The following is a 24,711-nucleotide window of genomic DNA, read 5'->3' as shown; positions in this document are numbered from 1 at the left end:
GAGGCGATTAGAGTAATAACGGCAGATCCCAACTGTCATTGAATTTGTGGATGAGAGTAGGACTCTAGACTCCTGTAACAAATTGAAAAACTTCTGATTTGGGCGTCAAAGAAGAGCTGCGTCAGTGGACGAAGAACGTAAAACGCAATTCTCGTACAAGTGTCCTAACAATTTGGGTTGCGTTGCGTTTCACCGGTGGACAAAGGGTTTACGTGTTAAGACTACTTACCTGGCCAACACTAACGTCAGAAATCTCCGCCACCCACCATGAATGAGACACGATGCATCGACGACGTCCGACTTCCTAGGATGTCTGCAGGGATACGTTAGCAGGTAAGAGACGTCGGACGAGTGTGACGGGATAATATTCAACACGTTTGTATGAACATATTTGTGTAATGACGAGTATTGACACATCAAACTGATAAAGTGTGTGGGTACTGTTGGCACACACTATAAATAAAGTGTTTTGACCTGTAAATAAAACGGTTTACTGTAAATAATTCACATTTCCTCCAGGTGAAATCTTCAGTGAATTGGGATATGTGTTCGGTATTTTGAAAGAAATTGTCCGACTGTTTAATTCCACAGTATGTGTTTGAAAATATTCTGGGAATAGAATATTGTTCCTATTTTATATGAATACTAGCCCCCGCCTACAAGGGTGGTTGTGGTGCCTTTCCCACACGAGGTTTGTCTCCTGATACTAAGTCACAAGTGTGCAACGTTTGGTTGAAATCGCTCCAGTGGTTTAGGAGATGTAATGCATGCATACCCACATAAATGACTTTTATATATAAATACCTATAAATAGATTACATAGACTCACCTTTGCTCGTTGGGAACCCCCAGTTGGTCTTCGTTAGGAGTGGGTGAAAACTCGGGTCATTCCACTGTTGATATTCTATATTTTTACATTCTTAAATATTCTACACATCTACATTCTTCAAACTGAGCAGACCTACCAAAGTTGGTCCTATGACATGAAATTACATCACGATCACGGCATGTTTGATTGCTATTTCCAAATAATATGCATGGCGGCGTGTTTCCATCCTCCTATATACAGCATTTATTATCGGACTATCATGATATAGCGTAAGCTGCTGCCGCCTAGCGACACACTGTCCATTAAGTCGATCCAATCTTCAATAAAATTACATAAAATTACTCATCCGATTTCGTTCAAATCACTTCATAAAACCTCTCAGGAGTAATAAGAACAAACTGTGAAATTTTCAGCGAAATCGGTCAAGTAGTTTCCGAGTCTATTCTTCTCATATATACTGTGCCCTACAGGGCCCTGTGGTTCCGGCCAGGCAAATACCGGTCTCGAACCAAGAGCACTGCAGTGAACAAAACTCTCACAGGCGTGAGCTTGTGCACATAGTCTTACCTGTAATACATATCCGCAAACAGCAACACAGCAACTCAGTCACGCACATCTCAGGGGTACAGGGGAAAACATAGGGCGAAAAATACGATAAACAACGGGATATGTGACATAGCAGGTAAGAATAATCTAAATTAAAAAATGAAAAATACAAGAAACCAAGCTGCATTCATAAAATAACATGATGAATTTATTACAAAATAAAATCCAAAAGAATATACAAAGAGTTTGAACATCTGATATATTCCCAATATGATATCGTCGGGGACTTCCATGTCACAAAATCATCGGTCTGCCGGGCTGGAACAAGGGTGGAACAACAGAATAAGTCGAGATAGGAAGATAAGAGAACTACCTGGGCAAAAAGAGAAAAATCAAAAGCAATCTCCCATGCGTAAAAACGTTGCATCACAGGACCTCGAACCCTTACCCCCCATAATCAAAGCTTTACTGTACAAGGCCTGGACTGGATGAAAGCTCACAGTCCAACATAACTAAGGTACACACACTTATCAATAAAACCATAGATATCACCGCTCCATTAATACGTGGCAAAATGAACATGTGGCAGATTAAGAAGACAGAATAAAAAACCAAACAAACGAACTGCGGTCCTAACAGGCAGCCATAGTCAAGGCCATACGCCAAGGGCGTTTCCCCCCTAAGACCACTTGAAACCAAAACAAACACTCAGACAGTGAGGTAATATCTCCTTGCCTGTGACGTCAAACTCAACTGCCTTGCCTTACACAAATCACATGGTGGAGTATTCGCCATGCCACCCTTTCTGATGCGCACAGCTGTTCAACTAGCGTTGGTTCCTACTCCGTACATCAAGTTTCCGTCTACTCTCACATACATCTAACCTTTTAGTGCCGAAATTACATCATCACATCATATCTGCCTTCATAGGGCTTAGACACAAATCTTATTCTCTCATATATTGCCTCTACAGGGCTTCACCATCATGACACCTGGGTTCAATTCCCTGGCACTACAATAATTATTCATTATTCAACAGCATTCAGTCACATAACGTACATATGTTCGATTAGCTATCTATACAGTGCACCTAATGCACTAGCACGATGACTAACACCTCCAGCCATGCTAACCTGTGCAAGTCAAGGTATCAGTCTCCAGTTTGGATACAATAACCAATGAAATAAAAAATCCTCTGCTTCTGTAACTCCCGTGTCTGGCTAAAAGACCTAGCTAACGTAACCAAGGCGTAAAAGATGCCACGAAAAGAAACAAACTATCTACATGGGGAAAATATAAAATTTACTACTTATTTTACAGCCCTAAGTTCGAGGTCTGTGCATACCTATCCTATACAAATCTTTATTTACATTGGAGAGTAACCATCGTGGTTGACGCCACCTTGAATTCGCATTTAAATCTAGCCCATGCTTATAGTTAATTGGATCTGTCTGACCTGGGAGTACCGATGACATTGTGAGGCAGCTCTCTATGGAACCCTGGAGCTTAGCTCATGTTGACAGATGACACTGCCAGCTGCAAAGTTATGTGGATTACTGAATTCATGCCGGCTGGTGAATGATTCTTCGACAGCTTCCGTGAAGGTGGTCCGGTGTCTCTTCCGCTATTGTGCTGAGCTTCGCCTTCCTGGGGTCCCCGCGTCGATGCTCGATTGTCTTGACAGCTGCTCCGTTGCTACAGCTTGCTCTTCTTCTCTCTCGTTCTCTGCGACGTTTCTCACGTTGTATCCGTGAAGGGAAACTGTAAAGAGACATAAGTTACCGAGAGTTCTGCTACAATGTCAGTCTCCACTCACGCCCCTTTCACACGTTTTAAAGCTCCCCTTAGAGCTAAGTCAACTACACCAATAATTCACATCTTCACATATGGTGCCGAGATTCAGTCTTTCTATCACAGAGATGTTTTTCCAAACTGCCAGAAATCATCTGAGCTATAATAAGATTACGAACCTCGTTCCTAATACTTGGCCCTCAAAGTTATTTGAAACTACAAGCGAGACAGTGGAGTCATAGGCAGTACATTATCATACTAGGCAGGTAAACACATGTAGTCTGAAAAATTCAGCTTGATTATGGAGATTATTTACTTACTTCTATTCCCAAGTAGATAGTACTGGACGTTAACAGCTCGCAGCTCAGATCTGATTCACGATGTCCTCCTGGAGTCGCATCACGCCGTCGTACTAGCAAGAGAGTCAAAGAGTGAGCCCCAGCGCTCTACCGCTGCATATTTATAACACGTCTCGCGTGCCCACGCTTATGATTTCCCCGCGAGATTCTCCCTCCGGCGGACTCCTTGCAGGAAGCGCGCTAAGTACTATTCTCGCACATGCACTTGTACTCAAGTCGCATATCAAAATTTTGCTCAATTTATGGAGGTTGCAATATTCTTCTCTGATTAAATAAATTTCTTCTGTGCTCTAAGATATAAATTAATTTCCCTTTCGCTCCAAATCTTAGTTGGCACGCTACCTTTGTCGAGTGTTTAGCGTCCTGCTTCTAAATTAACGCGCTTGGCTTGGGGTAATAAATTTGTCTTATGAGATTCCAGAGATTTCCTAATTATTTAGCTGCTCCATTCCCACGAGCACTGCACACACTCCACCGCTCCCAGACAATAAATTAGAATACAAGGACCTCCAAGATACTTCTACGGTGGTCTCAAATGTACTTGATATCTCAGGCTCAAATAATGACTCTTGGACTATGACCAATATGGTTCAATACCAACATCCAATTTTATATAATATACAGTATAATAATAATAATAATAATAATAATAATAATAATAATAATAATAATAATAATAATAATAATAATAATAATATATTCGGAAAGTCATTTCTGTTTTCTTCCCGAAAGGATTATTCAGTACAAGTTAAAATTCTGAGTGTAAATTATTTCTGCTATCTATATATTTTTTGTAATGCAACGAAAGTTCTTTCTGAAATAAGCAATTTACCATCCACAACAATCACATGTACGCATGCCAAGAATTTCTAGGAATGCTTGCAAGAGGATTCTGAGTTTTATCGGAAGAATTTTATATTCTGAATGAAATATCTTCTGTTGTCTATATAATTTGGCTAGATTCAGATATGTCCCTTTGAATGTAAGCAATTAACTCATTCAAATCCGTTGTCTATAAAAAGACACAGAGCATTTAGTGATCATTATCAGTTTCAGAAATTAATAAATGAACTGTTGTACCTTAATTGAGACTACGGTCGCTTCCTTCCAACTCCTAGCCCTTTCCTACCCCATCGTAGACGTAAAAGAAGAATGAAAGAAGAAAGAAAAAAGTCTGCTTACAAACTTTGAGGCGTCCAGTTACAAAACCTGTCTGTTCCAGTTATTACGAAAAAGTTTCATATTTATGTTTCTAATTATTTAGCTTCTTTCATGCCCTGAAAACGATATCCACGAGAAAATGTAACACTGTTTCAGCTCCTGTTTCCAAAGTCCACCTGGTCCTAACATATTGTTTCTAACATCCACTTTATCCTCACATAGAGCAGCCTAAGTAGAAAGTATGTCGATGAATACTCTGCGAGCTTTTCAACAGCATTTTTAAAATTATACCTTGTATGTATGTACGCATCCCGAAGGCTGGTTTGATCCTCATCATCAGCACCATCCAGACATCACTCAAGAGGTGTACTAGGGAAATGAAGAACAGGGTAGTTTCCCGTTGCTTTCCTCGCTGAGCCAAAACTTGCTGTTACATATCAATTTGCCATGTCCACTGAAATGCACGCACCAACCGACTCTATGAGTAACATTTTCGCACCATTCATAGAAGGGACTGGCTGCATACGGAATGGCATTACTAGCATCGTTCATAATTCAGTCACCTTCATATGGTAGCTGCCTCTGTGGATCAATGGTAGAGTGTAGGCCTCCGGATCCCAAGATAGCGGGTTCAAACCCGGCAGAGGTAGTCAGATTTTTGAAGGGCGGAAAAATGTCCGTTCGACACCCCACGTCGTACGATGTCGGCATGTAAAAGATCTCTGGTGGCACATTTGATGTTTCATCATCATCATCATCTGTTTACCCTCCACGTTCGGTTTTTCCCTCGGACACCGCGAGGGATCCCACCTCTACCGCCTCAAGGGCAGTGTCCTGGAGCTTCAGACTCTTGGTCGGGGGATACAACTGGGGAGTATGACCAGTACCTCGCCCAGGCGACCTCAACCGCTATGCTGAACAGGGGCCTTGTGGAGGGATGGGAAGATTGGAAAGGATAGGCAAGGAAGAGGGAAGGAAGCGGCCGTGGCCTTAAGTTAGGTACCATCCCGGCATTCGCCTGGAGAGAAGTGGGAAACCATGGAAAATCACTTCGAGGATGGCTGAGGTGGGAATCGAACCCCGAGGCTGAGTGGACCCCGTTCCAGCCCTCGTACCACTTTTCAAATTTCGGGGCAGAGCCGGGAATGGAACCCGGGCCTCCGGGGGTGGCAGCTAATCACGCTAACCACTACACCACAGAGGCGGACACATTTGATGTTTACCCGACAAAATTCATTAAATCTCAGCCACAGTCGCCCAAGAGAGTTTCGGTTTACTCGATCTGCCATCTAGTGGGCCTAGAGTAAAATGGAAAGTCGAAATTGAGGAGCAGACAGCCAGATGGCGTCAAATTGAAATGTCTGCACACGGTAGCTGAGGCCATACGATTATTATTATTATTATTATTATTATTATTATTATTATTATTATTATTATTATTATTATTATTATTATTATTATTATTATTATTATTATTATTATTATTATTATTACCTTCATATGGTCAAAGCGAAGGTTGAGATTGAGACCCCACTGTCGGCAGCCCTGAAGATAGTTTTCCGTGGTTTCCCATTTTCACACCAGGCAAATGCTGGGGCCGTACCTTAATTAAAGCTGCGGACGTTTCCTTCCCACTCCTATCGCTTTCCTATCCCGTTGTCGCCATAAGACCTATCTGTGTCGGTGCAACGTAAAGCAACTCGCAAAAAAAAAAAAAAAAAAGAGAGAGACTGAGAGAGGTCAATGAAAGTAAAAAATTTAATCTAGCTCATATCAAAAGATATAGTGCACTCTAAACACTGCAGTAGGTCTCACCACCAAAGACTTTATTGCATATTCTGTGAAAGTATTTGCAATACAGTTTCCGACAATTTTCTTGCTGTTTTTCCTACGTACGTATCTCTAGAAAGAACGTACACACGGAGTGCTCTGTCATTCAACAAAATATTACACATTTTGTCCAAGAAATGAAGAAAGAAAATGGAAACCTAAACCTGAAAGAAAACAAAAGGTTCTCCAAGATGGAAAAGAATACCGTCGTTGAAGAAACAATACCTCGTATGTCACAGTGCTCTCCCTATGAGTTATTTCCCTTAAGACTGGTCACGCCTCCCAGCCACATATGGGTATGCAGTCCGGTGATCCGGCGGGCCAGGGTAACAGTCTGACATCCTGTGACAACAAGAAGGCACGTGTTCATGCAGCAATATGTGGTCGCGCATTGTCCTGCTGAAATATGGCGTCTGGGGTGTCGTGCACAAAGGGTATGGCCACGGGTCGCAGGATATCATTCACGAAGGTCAAACTGGTCACACTGCCCTAGACACGCACCAACTGTGATTTGTGGTTGTACCCTATACCACTCCACACCATAAGGCCTTGAATTGGCGCTGTATGTCTTGTGCGAATGCAGGCAATGTGATGCTGTCTGCGGCGAACCAAAATGTGGTCATCATTTTCAAACAAACAGAACCTGGATTCGTCCGGAAACACTATCCGCTGCCGTTCCTATCCCCAGTGACGTCGTTTCATACATCATTGCAGTGTAGCATGTTTATGCACATTAGTAAGCGGAGAAGTGGACGACGCGCCGGTAACCTAGATCGTAATAAACAGCGACGGACTGTCACTCCTAATAGTGTTACACTGTTACACTGTTACACTGTTGCGCCAGAACCGAGGAGAACGTACGTAGTAGATCTGTCCTTCAATTCCATTCGGATGAGGTGTCGATTTTCTCGGCGTTTGGTCTGTGTGGTGCAACCAGACATAACTCGTCGTGTTCTTCGGCCTTCTGTGAACCATTCTGTACACACCCGTTGCACTGCCGACCCACTTCGTCCTACACGAGCAGCTATTTCCCGGATGGATGCATCACGTTCCCTCAAGCCAATAATGTGCCCTCTTTCAAACTCACTCATTTGACGGTACGGTTCTCGCATACGTCTGCGAGGCATCCTGCACGTCTGCTCAAGTCACACTGATCCATTACCTTTCGTTTATACCGACAACGAGAGCCGCAAGCACATTTTACCAGTAGGTGGTGGTGCGCCGAGATATCGATGTGGACCTTGAATCTGAGGGCCGACATGGTTCAAATGCTAACCATTTCTTCAGAACATACTAATGTACATGTCCTGTGAATATGAACTTCCCATCTATAGTCTTTCAAAGTGTTCTGGTTTTATGGACATTACTGCATTATTACCAACTTTTTGAGATTACAATATGTAATACTAATTACTGAGCGAACTAGTGACAAAGAATATGTTACCATAATTCAGTCTTTAAATACTAGTTTTTCCCTTATTGCATTCAGAATTTAACTAATGACGGTATTTAACCTTTTCACTCCCACTCGCACAGAAATACCAGTGGGACATATATGCCCCACCCTTCTCAGAGGCACAACGTATCAGATATTAATTAGATATTGAAATTATATACTAATTAGAAGTTCGTTGACCGGTAAATGCAAAGAAATAACCTAATTTAGGAAAAAATAAAATTGGTAGTGAAAGGGTTAAAAAGATCGGAACTGGAAGGAATGGTACTTCAGAATGAAATATTGGGGATCACTGGGTTAGAATAAGATTGTAAGTTAAAAGCAGTGAGTCTTTCGATCGTAAACTCTCCTGTTCTTACAATAGTAAACATTTTTATTTTCAAGGTACCGTACAATACATCTTACCAGTATGTCGATGTAATAACATTCAGATGTTTTGTCACAAAATTCTTGCTGATTAGAGATTAATTATTTCTTTATAGCATTAGGTAAGAGTTTGATGTTATAAGTGTATGCCTGTGAACTTACAGATCTTGTTAATGAACTTCCCCGATCTGTTATATATATTAGATTATTGAGAAATTTGGTCGTGGCTGATGTTAAAAGCTGTTTCTCAGCAGAGCAGCTTCCTCTGTAAACAAAGAAAACAATCAATTGAATTCCAGTTGACAAAGGATTTCGGCTCATAAACTAACAAAAGGCTAAGATATAACATAAAAACAAACGTATCAGTTATATGAATAATAATAATAATTGTTACCGTGTTTTAGCGGTAGGTAGAGGTGAAAGAAGGTGCGGGTGTGAATGGATCTGAAGCTACGAAATTATAGTGCCTGTAAAGTAAATTTAAAATTTAATACGGTTATATTTTCTTTTCAAAATAAATAAGTAACAAGCATGGCAGGTACAGAATAGCAAGTCAAAATAAGGTAGTTACAATATTTACAGAATTTGGGCTTCGCGCCCCGAGTTCACAATGCTTGGGCAATCAGCTCAGTTTTACCCCAAACACAAGTTTTAACAGAGGGGCAGAAAACCCCATTCATACCTAGGAGCCCTTGCTCCAAATTACACTGAAAAGCCTCCTCGAGGCATACAACATACAATTTTCAAAAGAGCCACTCGCTCTCAAATTTAAGCCTCTCCCAGGCCACACCAAACTCCACCTTCAAGCTGTCCTCAACGGACATAAACACAGGGGTAAAATACCCAATCTACTGAGGTCTATTAAACGAAAAGAATGTTAATTAAATGACCTCTAAAATAACAATTTGAGAGGAGGCGAACTTGCACTCCTAATACACTAGATTAAGACCTACTTGGCGCTAGGCCGTTAATACAAGGGCTAATCCCATACTAAAGAGGTGACTTAAGAAGAGAACAATTTGTTTTACATTAACGAAGAATAGGTTGAGAAAAGTTCACCTCAAAACAATATGAGTGGGAGCTCGAGAGGGTTAGCACTCTCTATCCCAGAATGTAGCTTTCCGAGAGAATAGATGAAAAGAGTAGTTACATTTACATTTTAGGAAAAGGTTACATGGTGGAACGCTTCGCACCCGCCCCGAGAGTTAAACTGCTGAGCTAGCAAAGAAAGAATATATTAATCGGCCATTACCTTATAGTTGACCGCTGCCGGAGAAAGAGGCGCTTCCCGCCTCCTGCTATGTACTTAATACACTGAAAGATGGAACAGAAGTGGCCCGGAGACCCAAAAATCAGCAGTTTATATCCTCTCGCGGAAGGTTCTAGGTGTTAGGGGAAAGAAAACACCCTCCCACAAACTTTTTATTGGCTAGGGTATAGAAACATATTCAAGTTGGGGGAAGATACCAATGATTGGTCAGAAATTAATAACAGAAATTCGGGATTGGTCAAATGCAAAACAAGGGGAAAGAGAGGGGTATACAGCCAACTTAAACAATAACAGAAAGAAATTTAACAAAGAACAAACTTTTGAAATAAAATTTTCTCCAAAGAACAGTTATTTTTCTTCCCACTAGGGTGCACTATTGTAGTTTTTCAGTGGTGTCCTCTAGAAGAGAAAGTTCACACTTCTTACTTCAAGCAAAACAAAAGTACGTCGAAAATGACACAGTTCACAAACTCAAAAATTTCCAGGTGGTGACATCTTCTGAGAAACTAGAAAATTAATAGGGTAAATAAAGTTCAGACTTCCTCCAGCAGAGGAGTTTCCACAGGCGCACATTTTAAATTAGCGGAGTGGAGGTGTACCGCCCGGTACAGACCTCCCCCCCCAAAAGTTCCTCGAGGGATGACACATGAAGTCAGTTTGAAACAAGTTCCAAGTTATGATGTGAATATGAAGATAGATTGCAGAAGCATTTATGAGATTTTCTTAATTTGGTTTGTTTCAGTTTCAAAATTTTGTTGTTGCAAGTGAAGTAAAGTCTTTCTGTTTGTAGTAGTTGAATTCTGAGGATAAACTTTTAATACTTAAAAGTGAAGAAAAATTTTGCAATGTCCACCAAATATTGCTGTTGAATTCCCATGAAACGGTATTAAGGTTGAACAGGAATGTCTATGTAGTTGATGTAGGCTAAGTTGGATGGCCAGACCGGCCGTTACAGCTTGCGTCCAAAGGAAGCCGCTCGGACCCCTCAAGTACCCTGAGATACCGCTCGCCCGCACTATGAGGGGAGCAGAGGTGTTGAAGCACGCCGCACCCGCGGTGAACATATACAGGCTGCGGGCAAGTAGCAGGTCGTGCGCCGCACATCAGCCTTAGCCGGGAGGAGAGCTCCGGCTCGCCGTGCACATGTCGTCCTCGCTGGGGCCGAGGGGGCCCGTCCTCGAACCCAGCCGCGGCACAGCGCCGCGCGGCTGCGGGGGCACTGAAACATTAAAGCTAGGCGGCAGAATTGTGTTGGACCATCATTTTTCTTTTGAGGGCACAGGCATGTAGAGAGATTGAGGGGCCAGCGGCGTGCAGATATCCATGGCATTTCATCTAAGCCAGCCACTGTGTGTAGTGGAGCAGAAGACGGGAGCGTGGTAATGGCCGTGACAAGGACAGGATGGCAGTTTAACAATCGGGGGAGGTTTACAAGAAATGCTTACATATAAAATAAAATAGAAGGAGCAGAATGCCTTAAGAGTGGAACTCAAAAAAAAAAAAAAATATAACCATCATATTCCTATCAAATTATATGAAGCAAGTTGAAACAAATTTACACCGGTTTCACCTGGGACAGGTGAACCCTAGATATCCTCTCGGTGGCTGGATTGCTTACTAACAATGTAACCGGAGTAAGAAAATCGAGAATGATGCATGGCCCATGAAATCTGGGGGCAAGCTTGCCCGCGGGAACAAAATTCTTGACCATAACCTGGTCACCTACCTTCAAAGGGGTGGGTCTCCGTCCACGATCATACCTTTCCCTAACCTTTTCATGAGACACTTTAAGATTGGCTTTAGCCTTCTTCCAAAGATCTTTAATGTTGTCCGGATCTATTGTCTCGGGTAGAATGTCACTCAGAGACCAGAGGTTAGAGAGCGGCGTGTTGGGAACAAACTTGAACATCAAAGAGGCTGGAGTAAATTTAAGTGATTCATGAACCGCCGAATTCAAAGCAAAAGCTATCCAATGCAGGGACGTGTCCCACCTGGAAGGATCTTCATGATGATAGGCAATAAGTGCGGACCTGAGATTACGGTTAAACCGTTCAGCCAGAGATGGTTGAGGGTAATAAGCCGAAGTAGTTACATGAGAGATGGACAAGTCAAAACAGAATTTACGAAATAAATTAGATGTAAAAGCCTTAGCATTATCAGATACCATATATTGGCACGGACCAAAAGAAGCAAAAATAGAATTTAAGCAAGTAATGGTGGACTGAGCGGTAGCCAGCTTAGTCGGAAATAACCAAGAAAATCTGATAAAACCATCTACACACACAAAGATGAACTTGTTGGCATTACCCTTTGACTGGGGGAAGGGTCCTACATAATCAATATACAGGCGTTCCATGGGGCGCGACGCTTGCTGAGAAGACAAGAGGCCTACCTTGGTGGACATGGTCGGTTTACTAAGCAAACAGGATTTACAAGCCTTTACTAGTTCACGGATTTCACCGTCCATACCTTTCCAGATGAACATATCACGAATTTTTTCACGAGTTTTAAAGATACCAAGATGCCCTCCTAATGGGGTCTCATGATAATACTTGAAGATCATAGGTACAACAACAGCTGGAACAACAACTTTCATCATCTTATCATGCCTCGAAGGGCAACATAGAACCCCATTCCTCAGAACATAAGGGACAACATGTTCCCCAGAAGAAAGGGTTTCCATTATCGGAGCCAGCGTCGGATCTTCACGTTGGTATTTCTCGATATCCCTAAAAAGCATGGGAGCATCTGTTAGGATGGCATTAACCTCAGATAGTATGGACTCGGAAGGTGATGAACTGTCGACCGGTTCGTGGGTCTCGACGTCGTTAGAAAACATACGGCTGAGTCCATCAGCAACAACATTTTCGATACCTCTGATATGTCTAACATCAAATTGGAAGGCAGAAATACGAATGGCCCAACGGGCTATACGACCAGTACGACGCGGTCTACCTAAGACCCAGCTTAAGGCTTGATTATCTGTCTCCAGGTCGAATTTGACGTGTTCCAGATAGAGACGGAAATTTTCTAAGGCGAATAAGACTGCCAAACCTTCAAGCTCATATATGGAGTACTTTGCTTCTTGAGCCGAGAGAGTCCTAGATGCATAGGCGATGGGGCGCCTCCCTAGTTCAGTCTCTTGGAGAAGGACTGCAGCTACCGCCGACGACGATGCGTCGGTTTGGACAATGAATTTCTTCGAGAAATCAGGCATAGCAAGTACAGGGGCATTACAAAGTGCTAATTTAAGGTCTTCAAAAGCGGCTTGTTGAGAAGGTCCCCACTCGAATTTGATGCCTTTCCTACGAAGAAGGTTTAAGGGCGCCGCTCTATTAGCGAAGTTAGGAATAAACTTCCTGAAGAAATTCACCATACCAATGAACCTGGCGATACCTTTAATGTCCTTGTGAGGTTTAAAATCACGGATGGCCTGTGTTCTAGAATGATCGACTGCTACACCATCGGGTGAAACAATATGCCCTAGGAATGACATAGAGGGCTTAGCAAAGGCAACCTTGGACAACTTAACAGTTAACCCAGCCTTACGAAGGCGATCGAGAACTTCTCGCAGATGATCTAGATGTTCTTCAAAAGTCTCTGAAAATACGACGACATCATCTAAGTAGTGATATAAGTACTCGAATTTGATGTCGGAGAAGACCCTATCTAGTAGCCTAGTGAGCACAGCTGCCCCCGTGGGGAGCCCGAAAGGTACGCGGTTGTATTCATATAAATTCCAGTCCGTGGCAAACGCTGTAAGGTGTTTAGACTCTTCGGCAAGGGGAATTTGATTATAGGCCTGATTCAAGTCCAAGATGGTGAAGAACTTGGCCTTACGAAGCCATGAAAAACAAGAATGTAGGTCAGGAAGGGGCACAGATTGCAACACCACCTTCCGATTGAGAGCCCTGTAATCAATGACAGGCCTGAAGCCTCCTTGGGGTTTCGGGACTAGAAAAATAGGCGATGAATACGCCGACTTAGAGGGCCTAATAATACCATCCTTCAACATCTGATCGATAATTTCTTTCAGAGCCTTCATTTTAGGTGGAGATAGCCTATAAGGTGGAAAACGGACAGGAATCGAATCCGTGACCTCAATTTTGTATTCAATAAGGTCAGTAACACCAAGAGTATCAGAGAACACTTCGGGAAACGACAGACACAGTTTGCGAATACTATCAGCCTGCTCCTCAGGTAGGTGTCTAAGGTCTAACAACATCTCATCCTGGGTAGGCGAAATAGAAGAACATGACACAGAATTACACTTTAATAGTGGGATTTTACAATTAGAAGCAAATTTGAATGTGCACGACCTAGACTGGAGATCGAGCACAAGACCAGTGTGAGAAATAAAGTCAGCTCCCAACATAATGGGGCAAGACAATTGCTTGGCCACAAACAATTTAACTTTCCAGGTAAACTTAAAAATACGAATTTTGACCAGTAAGGAACCTAGAATTTCTAATGGAGATGAGTTAGCCGATACGTATTGAACAGGAGAAGAGACATAGTCAGGAAGTTTACAAACCGTTTTCAATTTAGAATACCATTCAGCCGACATAATCGAACAAACACTGCCTGAATCTAAGAGAGCTGTTATAGGCTCGTTATTTAACTCAATCTTAAGAAAAGGAACAGGTGCGGGGGTATCCGCCGCAATCCTAAGACATTCTTTAGGGCATTCAAAAGATGAATTTGAAGGCTGATCGTTCTCTGCATTTACAACCTGTTTACTAGGGGCTGAGTCTCGGGAAGATGGATTAGTCGACTCAGCCGAAGCCACTAGTCACTTTTTAGTATTGGCATAGGTGGAATTTGCACCAGAAGTTGAGCAGGAGGGGGTGCTATTTGAGTTTGGGCAATTCTTGGCGATATGTGAGAAGGCCCCACACTTAAAACAGCCTTGTGATGACCCGGCTCCATTCCTTGTCCCACTTGACTTGATCAGTGGACACTTGTTGCGCAGATGGTCAGACGACCCGCAAGCATAACATTTACGGGGATTGACTGGTCGGCGAGGTGGAGGCCGAGTATTACTAAAGGAAAGCGGGGGTTCTTTCGCGACACGCAAAGAATCGGCGTATCTAACTCCTTCCGCTGAGACGGCCAACGCTTCAAGTTCAGAGAAAGTTTGCGGGCACGCCGCGAAACACAAATATGACCTGTAGGGTGGTGAAATCCCTTCCACAATAGCTTGTACAATCTGATCCTCAGGGAAATGAAGAGCAAACACCCTAGTATAAAACTTAATGTCCTGTATGAAATCAGCCAAGTTTTCATCCAAGCGTTGTACACGGTAATAGTACTTCTGAATAAGGGAGGACCAGGCCCTAGCCGGGATGAAGTTAGCTAGCAAATGGGCATGGAAATCCTCAATAGATGATTGCTCGGCAATGGCTCTTACGATTTTATCTGAGAGAATACCAATAGCATACGGATAGATAATTTGCAAAATTTGACATGGAGAAAGAGAAAACACAAGGGCATGATCCTGAAATTCAACTAGAAATCTTAAAAAAGAAATTACATCACTGGTGGTATTAACGGAAAACTTAGAGATACCTCTGAGCAACATTGCCAATGGATGAGGCAAGCTGCTAAACCCGGGTGACATAGTAGGTAAAGGTTTCAATGGCAAGGAAGTTAAGTCAGAACGGATGTTACTCAAAGATGCACGACGTTCAGATTCGTTGTCCAATGGGGCAGGGATAGTTTGAGCAGCAACGGTTATCCTATTAAGTTCTCCCTTGGGAGGCGCTTCCTCACTACCTGCATTCACTATGGTGGGTTGATCAGATTTGGGAGGAACTTCCCCAGTTAACAATTGAGTGACCTTACTAGATAATTCGGAAATATTTTCCAGGAGCGTACTAGCTTCCTTCCTCTGAACGTCATTCAGTTTTAGAGACAACAGATCGTTAACCCTATTCGAAAAATGATATAGCCTGCCTTGCACACGCTTAATTTGATTAGGAGACGGATCATTTTCATCAAAAAAACTAACTACAGAAGCTAGCCCAGTAATATTCTCGACGATCGTGGAAAGAGAGTCATCAATTTCTTTCTCTCCCAAATTGGGGATGGAAATGGGCAAATCAAGGGACTCTCTAAGCTTGTTAGTGTCTACTGCAACCGTGCCTCCAGATTGCACATTTCTGATAGTTAATTCATAGATCAACTCCTCCTTGCGCAAATACTTAAGATGGAGAACATCGCGAGGGCCGGGCATGGTGACAGAACAATTTTGAAAAACTCAAAAAATTCCAGCAACTGGGAAAATAGTTAGAGTTCGGAACAAACAATGTTTAGCCGTCAAAAGGGGCTAAATTGAGACCCATTCAACCACGCTCTGCTACCACTTGTTACCGTGTTTTAGCGGTAGGTAGAGGTGAAAGAAGGTGCGGGTGTGAATGGATCTGAAGCTACGAAATTATAGTGCCTGTAAAGTAAATTTAAAATTTAATACGGTTATATTTTCTTTTCAAAATAAATAAGTAACAAGCATGGCAGGTACAGAATAGCAAGTCAAAATAAGGTAGTTACAATATTTACAGAATTTGGGCTTCGCGCCCCGAGTTCACAATGCTTGGGCAATCAGCTCAGTTTTACCCCAAACACAAGTTTTAACAGAGGGGCAGAAAACCCCATTCATACCTAGGAGCCCTTGCTCCAAATTACACTGAAAAGCCTCCTCGAGGCATACAACATACAATTTTCAAAAGAGCCACTTGCTCTCAAATTTAAGCCTCTCCCAGGCCACACCAAACTCCACCTTCAAGCTGTCCTCAACGGACATAAACACAGGGGTAAAATGCCCAATCTACTGAGGTCTATTAAACGAAAAGAATGTTAATTAAATGACCTCTAAAATAACAATTTGAGAGGAGGCGAACTTGCACTCCTAATACACTAGATTAAGACCTACTTGGCGCTAGGCCGTTAATACAAGGGCTAATCCCATACTAAAGAGGTGACTTAAGAAGAGAACAATTTGTTTTACATTAACGAAGAATAGGTTGAGAAAAATAAGTTCACCTCAAAACAATATGAGTGGGAGCTCGAGAGGGTTAGCACTCTCTATCCCAGAATGTAGCTTTCCAAGAGAATAGATGAAAAGAGTAGTTACATTTACATTTTAGGAGAGTTAAACTGCTGAGCTAGCAAAGAAAGAATATATTAATCGGCCATTACCTTATAGTTGACCGCTGCCGGAGAAAGAGGCGCTTCCCGCCTCCTGCTATGTACTTAATACACTGAAAGATGGAACAGAAGTGGCCCGGAGACCCAAAAATCAGCAGTTTATATCCTCTCGCGGAAGGTTCTAGGTGTTAGGGGAAAGAAAACACCCTCCCACAAACTTTTTATTGGCTAGGGTATAGAAACATATTCAAGTTGGGGGAAGATACCAATGATTGGTCAGAAATTAATAACAGAAATTTGGGATTGGTCAAATGTAAAACAAGGGGAAAGAGAGGGGTATACAGCCAACTTAAACAATAACAGAAAGAAATTTAACAAAGAACAAACTTTTGAAATAAAATTTTCTCCAAAGAACAGTTATTTTTCTTCCCACTAGGGTGCACTATTGTAGTTTTTCAGTGGTGTCCTCTAGAAGAGAAAGTTCACACTTCTTACTTCAAGCAAAACAAAAGTACGTCGAAAATGACACAGTTCACAAACTCAAAAATTTCCAGGTGGTGACATCTTCTGAGAAACTAGAAACTTAATAGGGTAAATAAAGTTCAGACTTCCTCCAGCAGAGGAGTTTCCACAGGCGCACATTTTAAATTAGCGGAGTGGAGGTGTACCGCCCGGTACAATAATAATAATAATAATAATAATAATAATAATAATAATAATAATAATAATAATAATAATAATAATAATAATAATAATAATCTGAAAACCTCAAAATACAACATTACAACACAGTAGTCAAACCGGAATGCCTATACGCGAATGAATGTCAAGTACTGATTTATAAGCTGAATAAATTTGAAGTACTGGAAACAAAAATTATACGGAAAATACTCGGTCCACTATGTGCTACACAACTGTGGAAAGCAAGCAGTAATGATGAAAAATACAGGAACATAGAAAACATAACAGAAACAATACGGCAGAGGTGATTGATATTTTTTGAAAATTTATACAGCATGGATGACAAACAGGTTAAAAAACAAATCTTCAAATATCTTTGGAACAAAAAGTCAACTACGACCTTCATTCATGAAGTCAAGAAAGTTTTCTAAATAATATAAGAGAAGAAGTAGCAAGAGAGCAAAGGTCGGGAGGAAAAGAAAACAAGTTCCGAGAAGATGAAAATGCGACATAGTGAGCAGATGAGCGAGTATTGGAGGAAGAAGAAGAAGGAACTGCAAGCGATGAAGCATTCAAATTGTCACGTCGCAGCTAGAAGACCCTAACGGATCCAGGGTTGGTTTTTCCTTCGGACTAAGCGAGGGATCCTACCTCTACCGCCTCCATGGCGGTGTCCGGGAGCGTGAGACTTTGGGTCGGGGATACAACTAGAGAGGAGGACCAGTACTCGCCCAGGTGGCCTCACCTGCTATGCTGACCACGGGCCTTGTGGGGAATGGGAAGATTGGAAGGGATAGACAATGAAGAGGGAAGGAATCGGCCGTGGCCTTAAGTTAGGTATCAAACCAGTATTTACCTGGAGAAGAAGTGGGGAAAGCACAGGAAACCACTTCGAGAATGGCCGAGGTGGGAATCGGTTCCTCCCCCCTCCCTCTATGAAGTTGACCTCCAGGGGATGAGTGGACCCCGTTCCAGCCCTCGTACCACTTTTCAAATTTCGTGGCCTCCTGGGGTGGCAGCTAATCACACTAACCACTACACCACAGAGGCAGACTAATGATATTTATAACAATAATGGTGTATTGCTTCCTTAAAGTCCTAGTGTGCGTCTTTCGAATAGAAATCGCGCCTGTGAAGATGGGGCCGGACCTAAGACGAATTCTAATGTTGAAGACGACACAAACATCCAGCCCGTCAACCAGAGGAAGAAACCAGTTAAGGTTAAAATCCTCGATCCGGCTGGGAATCGAACTCGGCAACCATTTAGCCATGGAGCCGGACAGTTCTATGGTAACATGCATGCAATGGGAGATCTCGTTAGTGAAATTTCTACCTACTTCTCCCTGTGGGTGGAGCATTGACGGCATCCCCTACCTGTCACAAAGGGCGACTAAGCGGGGCGTCAGGAACTCTCAACTTAGAAACGTGGGTTGCAACCAGTGGCCACTAACCGAGCCTGGCATTGTTTCCATTTACTTATGCCAGTCTCTCCACTTAAATCTTTCCTATCGCACCTCTCTTGCCGGCCCCGTGGTATAGGGGTATCACGCCTGCTTCTTACTCGGAGGTCCCGGCTTCTGTCCCCGGCCAGGACAGGGACTTTTACCTCTATTTGAGGACTGCTTCGAGGTCCACTCAGCCTATGTGATTACAATTGAGGAAAACCAAGAATAACGCCGAGAGGATTTGTTATGCTGACCTCATGACACCTCGCAATCTGCAGGCCTTAAAGCTGAGCAGCGGTCGCTTGGTAGGCCAAGGCACGTCGAGGATGTTCAGGGGCATAACGAATGTGATGCCAAAATAAAAATTTGGGCCCGCTCAAATAAAATATAAATCCTTAATATAAATGTAATCACAACAGGTAAAAATTGTCAAATTACGCGAAGAAAGGGATTATTGATTATTGTAAGATTAAAAAATAAATCGAAAATAACGTTTAATCGATTTTATTTGATTGCCTCCGTTGTTTAAGCCACTGAACTGCCAATTATACATTAGTGGCAATTATTCCAAACTATTTCGACTGATTCTACAAAACCGCCCTGGCTGTTTGCATACTGTAAAGTTCCTAACTCTCTGCCTATCTTTTGAAACAGATAAATCTAGATTTAAATTGAAAAATCTGAAAAATCTGCATTTGACATGAAAATTATGAAAATTAATATTCATTAAATAAAATACACAATCGTCGAACCTTGTACTCACACTTACTTCTTACCTGCTTACTTACACATACGTTATTTGAAGGGCGCCAGCTACCACTCAGTGCAGCAATAATAGAATGAGAATCTGGACTATCTCTAGGGCTTACATACCAACATACCAAATAACATACCATATAAGTACTGGGAAAAGGAGATTGGCGTTCGGTTTCCCCATTAATTTTGAGGTTAAGATATTTTACTGTCATTGAAATAATACTATGTATTCATTTGACAAAACAAAATATATTCTTTAAATTATATATAAAAAATAGTAAGTCTTGTTGCGATAAAACAGATGAGAATATGAAATTATGACATTGCAACTGAAAGAAACTAGGCTTGAATTTGAATTCTTCTTGACCGAACATTTAACAATTTATACGAAATATTTCCCTCACTGTTTCACTTGACTGTATCTTCAACACTTTGAGTGTAATTACGACGTATTCCTTAAATCTGGTGTTTACTGTAGATGTGTCACGCCTAATTTGGTGATGTATCCATATGACTGCTTCTTCTCCATATCATGACATTTTTGTAAGTCTGTATTGTATAACTTCTTTGCAAGTGTGTCCTTATATGACTCCATCAGTTCACCGTCCACTTCTTCTCTCTTCATCTTTCGTTTAACTATTGACTCCCGTTGACTGACTGAGGCCACTCCATCTTCGTTCACTTAATGGCCAACTGTGCCTCTCCTTCCAGTAGAATAAAGACTGACTGACCGACTGCGGTCTCCGCATCTCGTTCACACTCCGACCAACTGTCGCCTCTCCTTCCAATTGGATAATAACTGACGCTACAAGATGCAGCCACCTTATATAGACGTTGGGATGACGCACCTACGTAATCTCCAGAAATAACAATGATCTACACCCACCCGCCTTAAACTGTTGCATGTAATGGTGAAAACCCCTGGGGCGGCCTGAGTATCTGAGCTCAGTGCTAAATACGCACGATGACGTAGCCATGACGTGGCGATGACTTGACAGAAATCCCAGCAGTATTGCACAATGTAACGATGTCACATCCAACATCTGATATATAACAATTCTCACTGTACATGTTTTTAATGTTAATCTACACACACATATATATGCATACAGTTAACTACAATCATGCAAGCGACAAGCATTGCATAATCGAATTGAATAAGAATGATAATACAATAATAGTAATCTCACAGATAAAATAATAAAATAATAAAAATACAGATATCATCTTGTAACGGGATTTGAACCGTTACAGTACAGAGTGACATGAGGCTAGTGTGGGGCCCCTTAAAGGCCCGGGCTCACCTACAATACAGGCCCTAACGTTACGCTGTTGCTCTTTGGGGTTTGGAAGACCAACGCTTGCTCTCTTTTGATCTCGAAGGTATTAGGTTTCCGAAGCGTAGGAAGCCTTTCATTTTCACGCCCTTCGCAGCCCTTCACTTTCTTTGGCAATACCTTCATTTTTCGAAGGATTGAACCTCTTCCTTTTTACTCTCTGTGAGTATTAATAGAGGCGGGTGGCCCAACTTTACTTCCTCTTAAAACAATAATTATCAGCATCACCACCACTCTACCAACTTCCATGACTTCGTATGCTGATACGCAAGGAAGTCGATGAGTTACTCCCTAATGTCTGTTTCAATTCAATACTTCACAAAAAATGTTGGCAAATTTTGTCAAAAGACTGTTCAACATTGCTGAAGGTTTAATCAAGTAACGAATATATAAGAATAATTTAAATATTATATTTAAACAAGATAGACATATATCTCAGCACAGGTGAGTCGTCCTCCGCGCATCGGGGCGAATAACAAGCAAACATAACATCATTCAATTCTACAAATAACTTTACTGCTTCGGCCCTGTGTTGACTTGCAATGCTGAAGCGTTCATTCTTAAATGATAGTTGAAGGAATGTCTACCAAATATCTTAAGTATATTTTATCTAGAAATATTTCTTTTTAATGTTTTTATTCACATCCATGTTCAAGTTACGATTTTACAAATACAACTGTTAGTTTCCATGTTGTTCTTTTTTCATCAAGAATTTTAACGAACAATTCACATCAATTTTATTAACTATATGACTTGAAACTTTAACAAAGTTTGCTAATCATTTATTTTAAATGTGCTTGTGTAGGCCTATACAAGTGTTTTTAATTTGCCTTACCAATCTAGTAATGTAATTTTATACCTAATACATTGTGTGATTTGTTCTAGCTGATGATGTCCCGTAGGGGAAGAAACATGTACTAGATTTAATAAATTATTTATATAATGAATAGGCGGACCGTTTAAATATAATATTTAAGTTATTCTTAAATATTCGCAACTTGATTTTATAGTCAATACGGGTTTTTATCAACAATGAAGCTGTTAAATCTTGTCGCATGTATTGCTGAAGGTTTGACAAGATTTCAAAATGTTCGGCAAGACTTGATAATATTTTATTTAAACATGGAGGAAAGGCGAACAGAAGTTGTGCTTCTTGGACTAGCAGTGAGATTCATTCTTAAAAAGAACAGAAACACGCATCAAACCATAATTTATAAGGGGAAAATATTATTGTGGTTGTCTTCAACATCATTTTACAGTGTATTAGTTGCAGAGGTTATGTTATACCTCGTATTGCATTTACTCACATTAAGTGAATAAAAACGATAATAGTGCAACGAAAATTCGTATTTTATTACAGTAAAACACATTCAGAATTACATAATAAGGGGTGAAGATAGCCATAAATCGATCATTGCTACAGTGTTTAGTTATAGGTTACCGTACGATAATTAAAAAAAAGAAGCTGTCCACTTCCTTGAGATATTTCTCTTGCAATCTCCTCGTACGCTGCCGTTTTATTCATTTCATTGTGGTACTCTACGGATTCCATCAAATATAGGTAGGGATGTGCGTCATACTTGGCAATTAATACAGGACATTCCTCGGTCATGAAGACAGCCATTTTTGTTGTTTTGATTCCCGTTACGGGAATCCCAGCATGCCTAGCGGCACAGCGCGCACTGTACATACTCGAATTCCATTGGTCAATTCCGCAAAGACTTGGTAAATCATTGATCGATTAGAACATGTTCTAATTTACTTTGAAGACTTTTGAAGACTCTTCAAGACTTGCCAAGTAGTGCAAGGGATTTGACAAGTAAACTTGTGAAGTTTTGAATTTGACAAATATTTCATCGTAAACAGCAGGCTTAAGGTTCGCTGCTTCTTACTACACCATAACAAATGCACACAGTTAAGTGTAATTTGTGTAGCCGTAATTAAGTAATTGGGAATTATAGACGAATGGCATAGTCAGTGTCCAGCTCCATGGTCTTGTGATGCAAGGCGCCCCGCGTTCGATTCCCGGCCGGGCCAGGGATTTTAACTTTAATTGGGTAATTCATCTCGCTCGGGGGCTGGGTGTTTGTGACGTCTTCATGATCACAGAGATGCTGATCGCCAATAGGCGGTCTACTAGAAAAAGACCAGCACCACGCCCCTCCGGAGTCGATATGCCGTTATTATTATTATTATTATTATTATTATTATTATTATTATTAACAAATACATCGGTATTGGGAAATGTTCCGGTGATGATCACGTGCAGTAGTGTGATAATAAATTAAACTTAAAACACAATGACCCAACAACAAACGTACAACAAGCAATTCCATGAAAAGTAAATATTACATGAAATACTACTAGTGTGACATTTTAAATCCAGCATCATCATATACAAATTCACCCACAACTCCAGTACATAACACTACGGCTTACAATATTATAGGTTGATCTTACTATTAACTTAACATTACAACACCGTCATATACAAATTCACACGTAACTGAAGTATGTCAAAATTTTACACTATGACTTGCAGAATATTGAGCGGTCCAATTACTATTATCTTACCATTTTAAATACAGAATGTTCATATATAAATAATTCAGCTGCCCTAATACTAAAATTTACAGTGTGTTGAGCCTTGTATTTAAATACGACACCCTCGCATAGAAATCTACACCCAGTTTAGAGAATGCTGCAGTCCACTCAATCAATCAATCAATCAATCAATCAATCAATCACTACTGATCTGTATTTAGGGCAGTCGCCCAGGTGGCACATTCCCTATCTGTTGTTTTCCTAGCCTTTTCTTAAATGATTGCAAAGAAATTGGAAATTTATTGAACATCTCCCTTGGTAAGTTATTCCAATCACTAACTCCCTTTCCTGCGAACGAATATTTGCCCCAATTTGTCCTCTTGAATTCCAACTTTATCTTCATATTGTGATCTTTACTACTTTTAAAGACACCATCCAAACTTATTCGTCTACTGATGTCCTTCCACGCCATCTCTCCACAGACAGCTCGGAACATACCACTTAATCGAACAGCTCGTCTTCTTTCTCCCAAGTCTTCCCAGCCCAAACTTTGCAACATTTTTGTAACGCTACTCTTTTGTCGGAAATCGCCCAGAACAAATCGAGCTGCTTTTCCTTGGATGTTTTCCAGTTCCTGAATCAAGTAATCCTGGTAAGGGTCCCATACACTGGAACCATACTCTAGTTGGGGTCTCACCAGCGACAAATATGCTCTCTCTTTTACATCCGTACTACAACCCCTAAATACTCGCATAACCATGTGTAGAGATCTGTACCCTTTATTTACAATCATATTTATGTGATTACCCCAATGAAGATCTTTCCTTATATTAATGCCTAGGTATTTACAATGATCTCCAAAGGGAACTTTCACCCCATCATCGCAGTAATTAAAACTGAGAGGACTTTTCCTATTTGTGAAACTCACAACCTGACTTTTATCCCCGTTTATCATCATACCATTGCCTGCGGTCAATCTCACAACATTATCGAGGTCATTTTGCAGTTGCTCACAATCTTGTAACTTATTTATTACTCTGTACAGAATAACATCATCTGCGAAAAGCCTTATCTCTGATTCCACTTCTTTGCACATATCATTGATATACATAAGAAAACATAAAGGTCCAATAATACTGCCTTGAGGAATTCCCCTCTTAATTTTTACAGGGACAGATAAAGCCTCACCTACTC

At 41.2% G+C, this 24,711-nt stretch overlaps 2 protein-coding genes across 2 annotated transcripts in view; both read right to left on the bottom strand.

Annotated features, from left to right (window-relative positions):
- The window catches only part of LOC136883237 (lysozyme), a gene marked incomplete at its 5' end in the record, with an annotated part of 464,330 nt that overhangs the window by 198,482 nt on the left and 241,137 nt on the right, over positions 1–24,711 (bottom strand). The window lies entirely within an intron of this gene.
- The window catches only part of LOC136883212 (lysozyme), a 35,251-nt gene continuing 18,864 nt past the window's right edge, over positions 8,325–24,711 (bottom strand). The window contains exon 5 of the mRNA XM_067155415.2: positions 8,325–8,603. Coding sequence (XP_067011516.2) covers positions 8,572–8,603 — 32 coding nt within the window. The 3' untranslated portion in view covers positions 8,325–8,571. The remainder of the gene's footprint in view (positions 8,604–24,711) is intronic.

The sequence above is a fragment of the Anabrus simplex genome, chromosome 1 (assembly GCF_040414725.1).
Source record: "Anabrus simplex isolate iqAnaSimp1 chromosome 1, ASM4041472v1, whole genome shotgun sequence".
In the NCBI taxonomy this organism is placed as follows: domain Eukaryota; kingdom Metazoa; phylum Arthropoda; class Insecta; order Orthoptera; family Tettigoniidae; genus Anabrus; species Anabrus simplex.
This window is presented reverse-complemented; position numbering and strand designations above follow the sequence as displayed.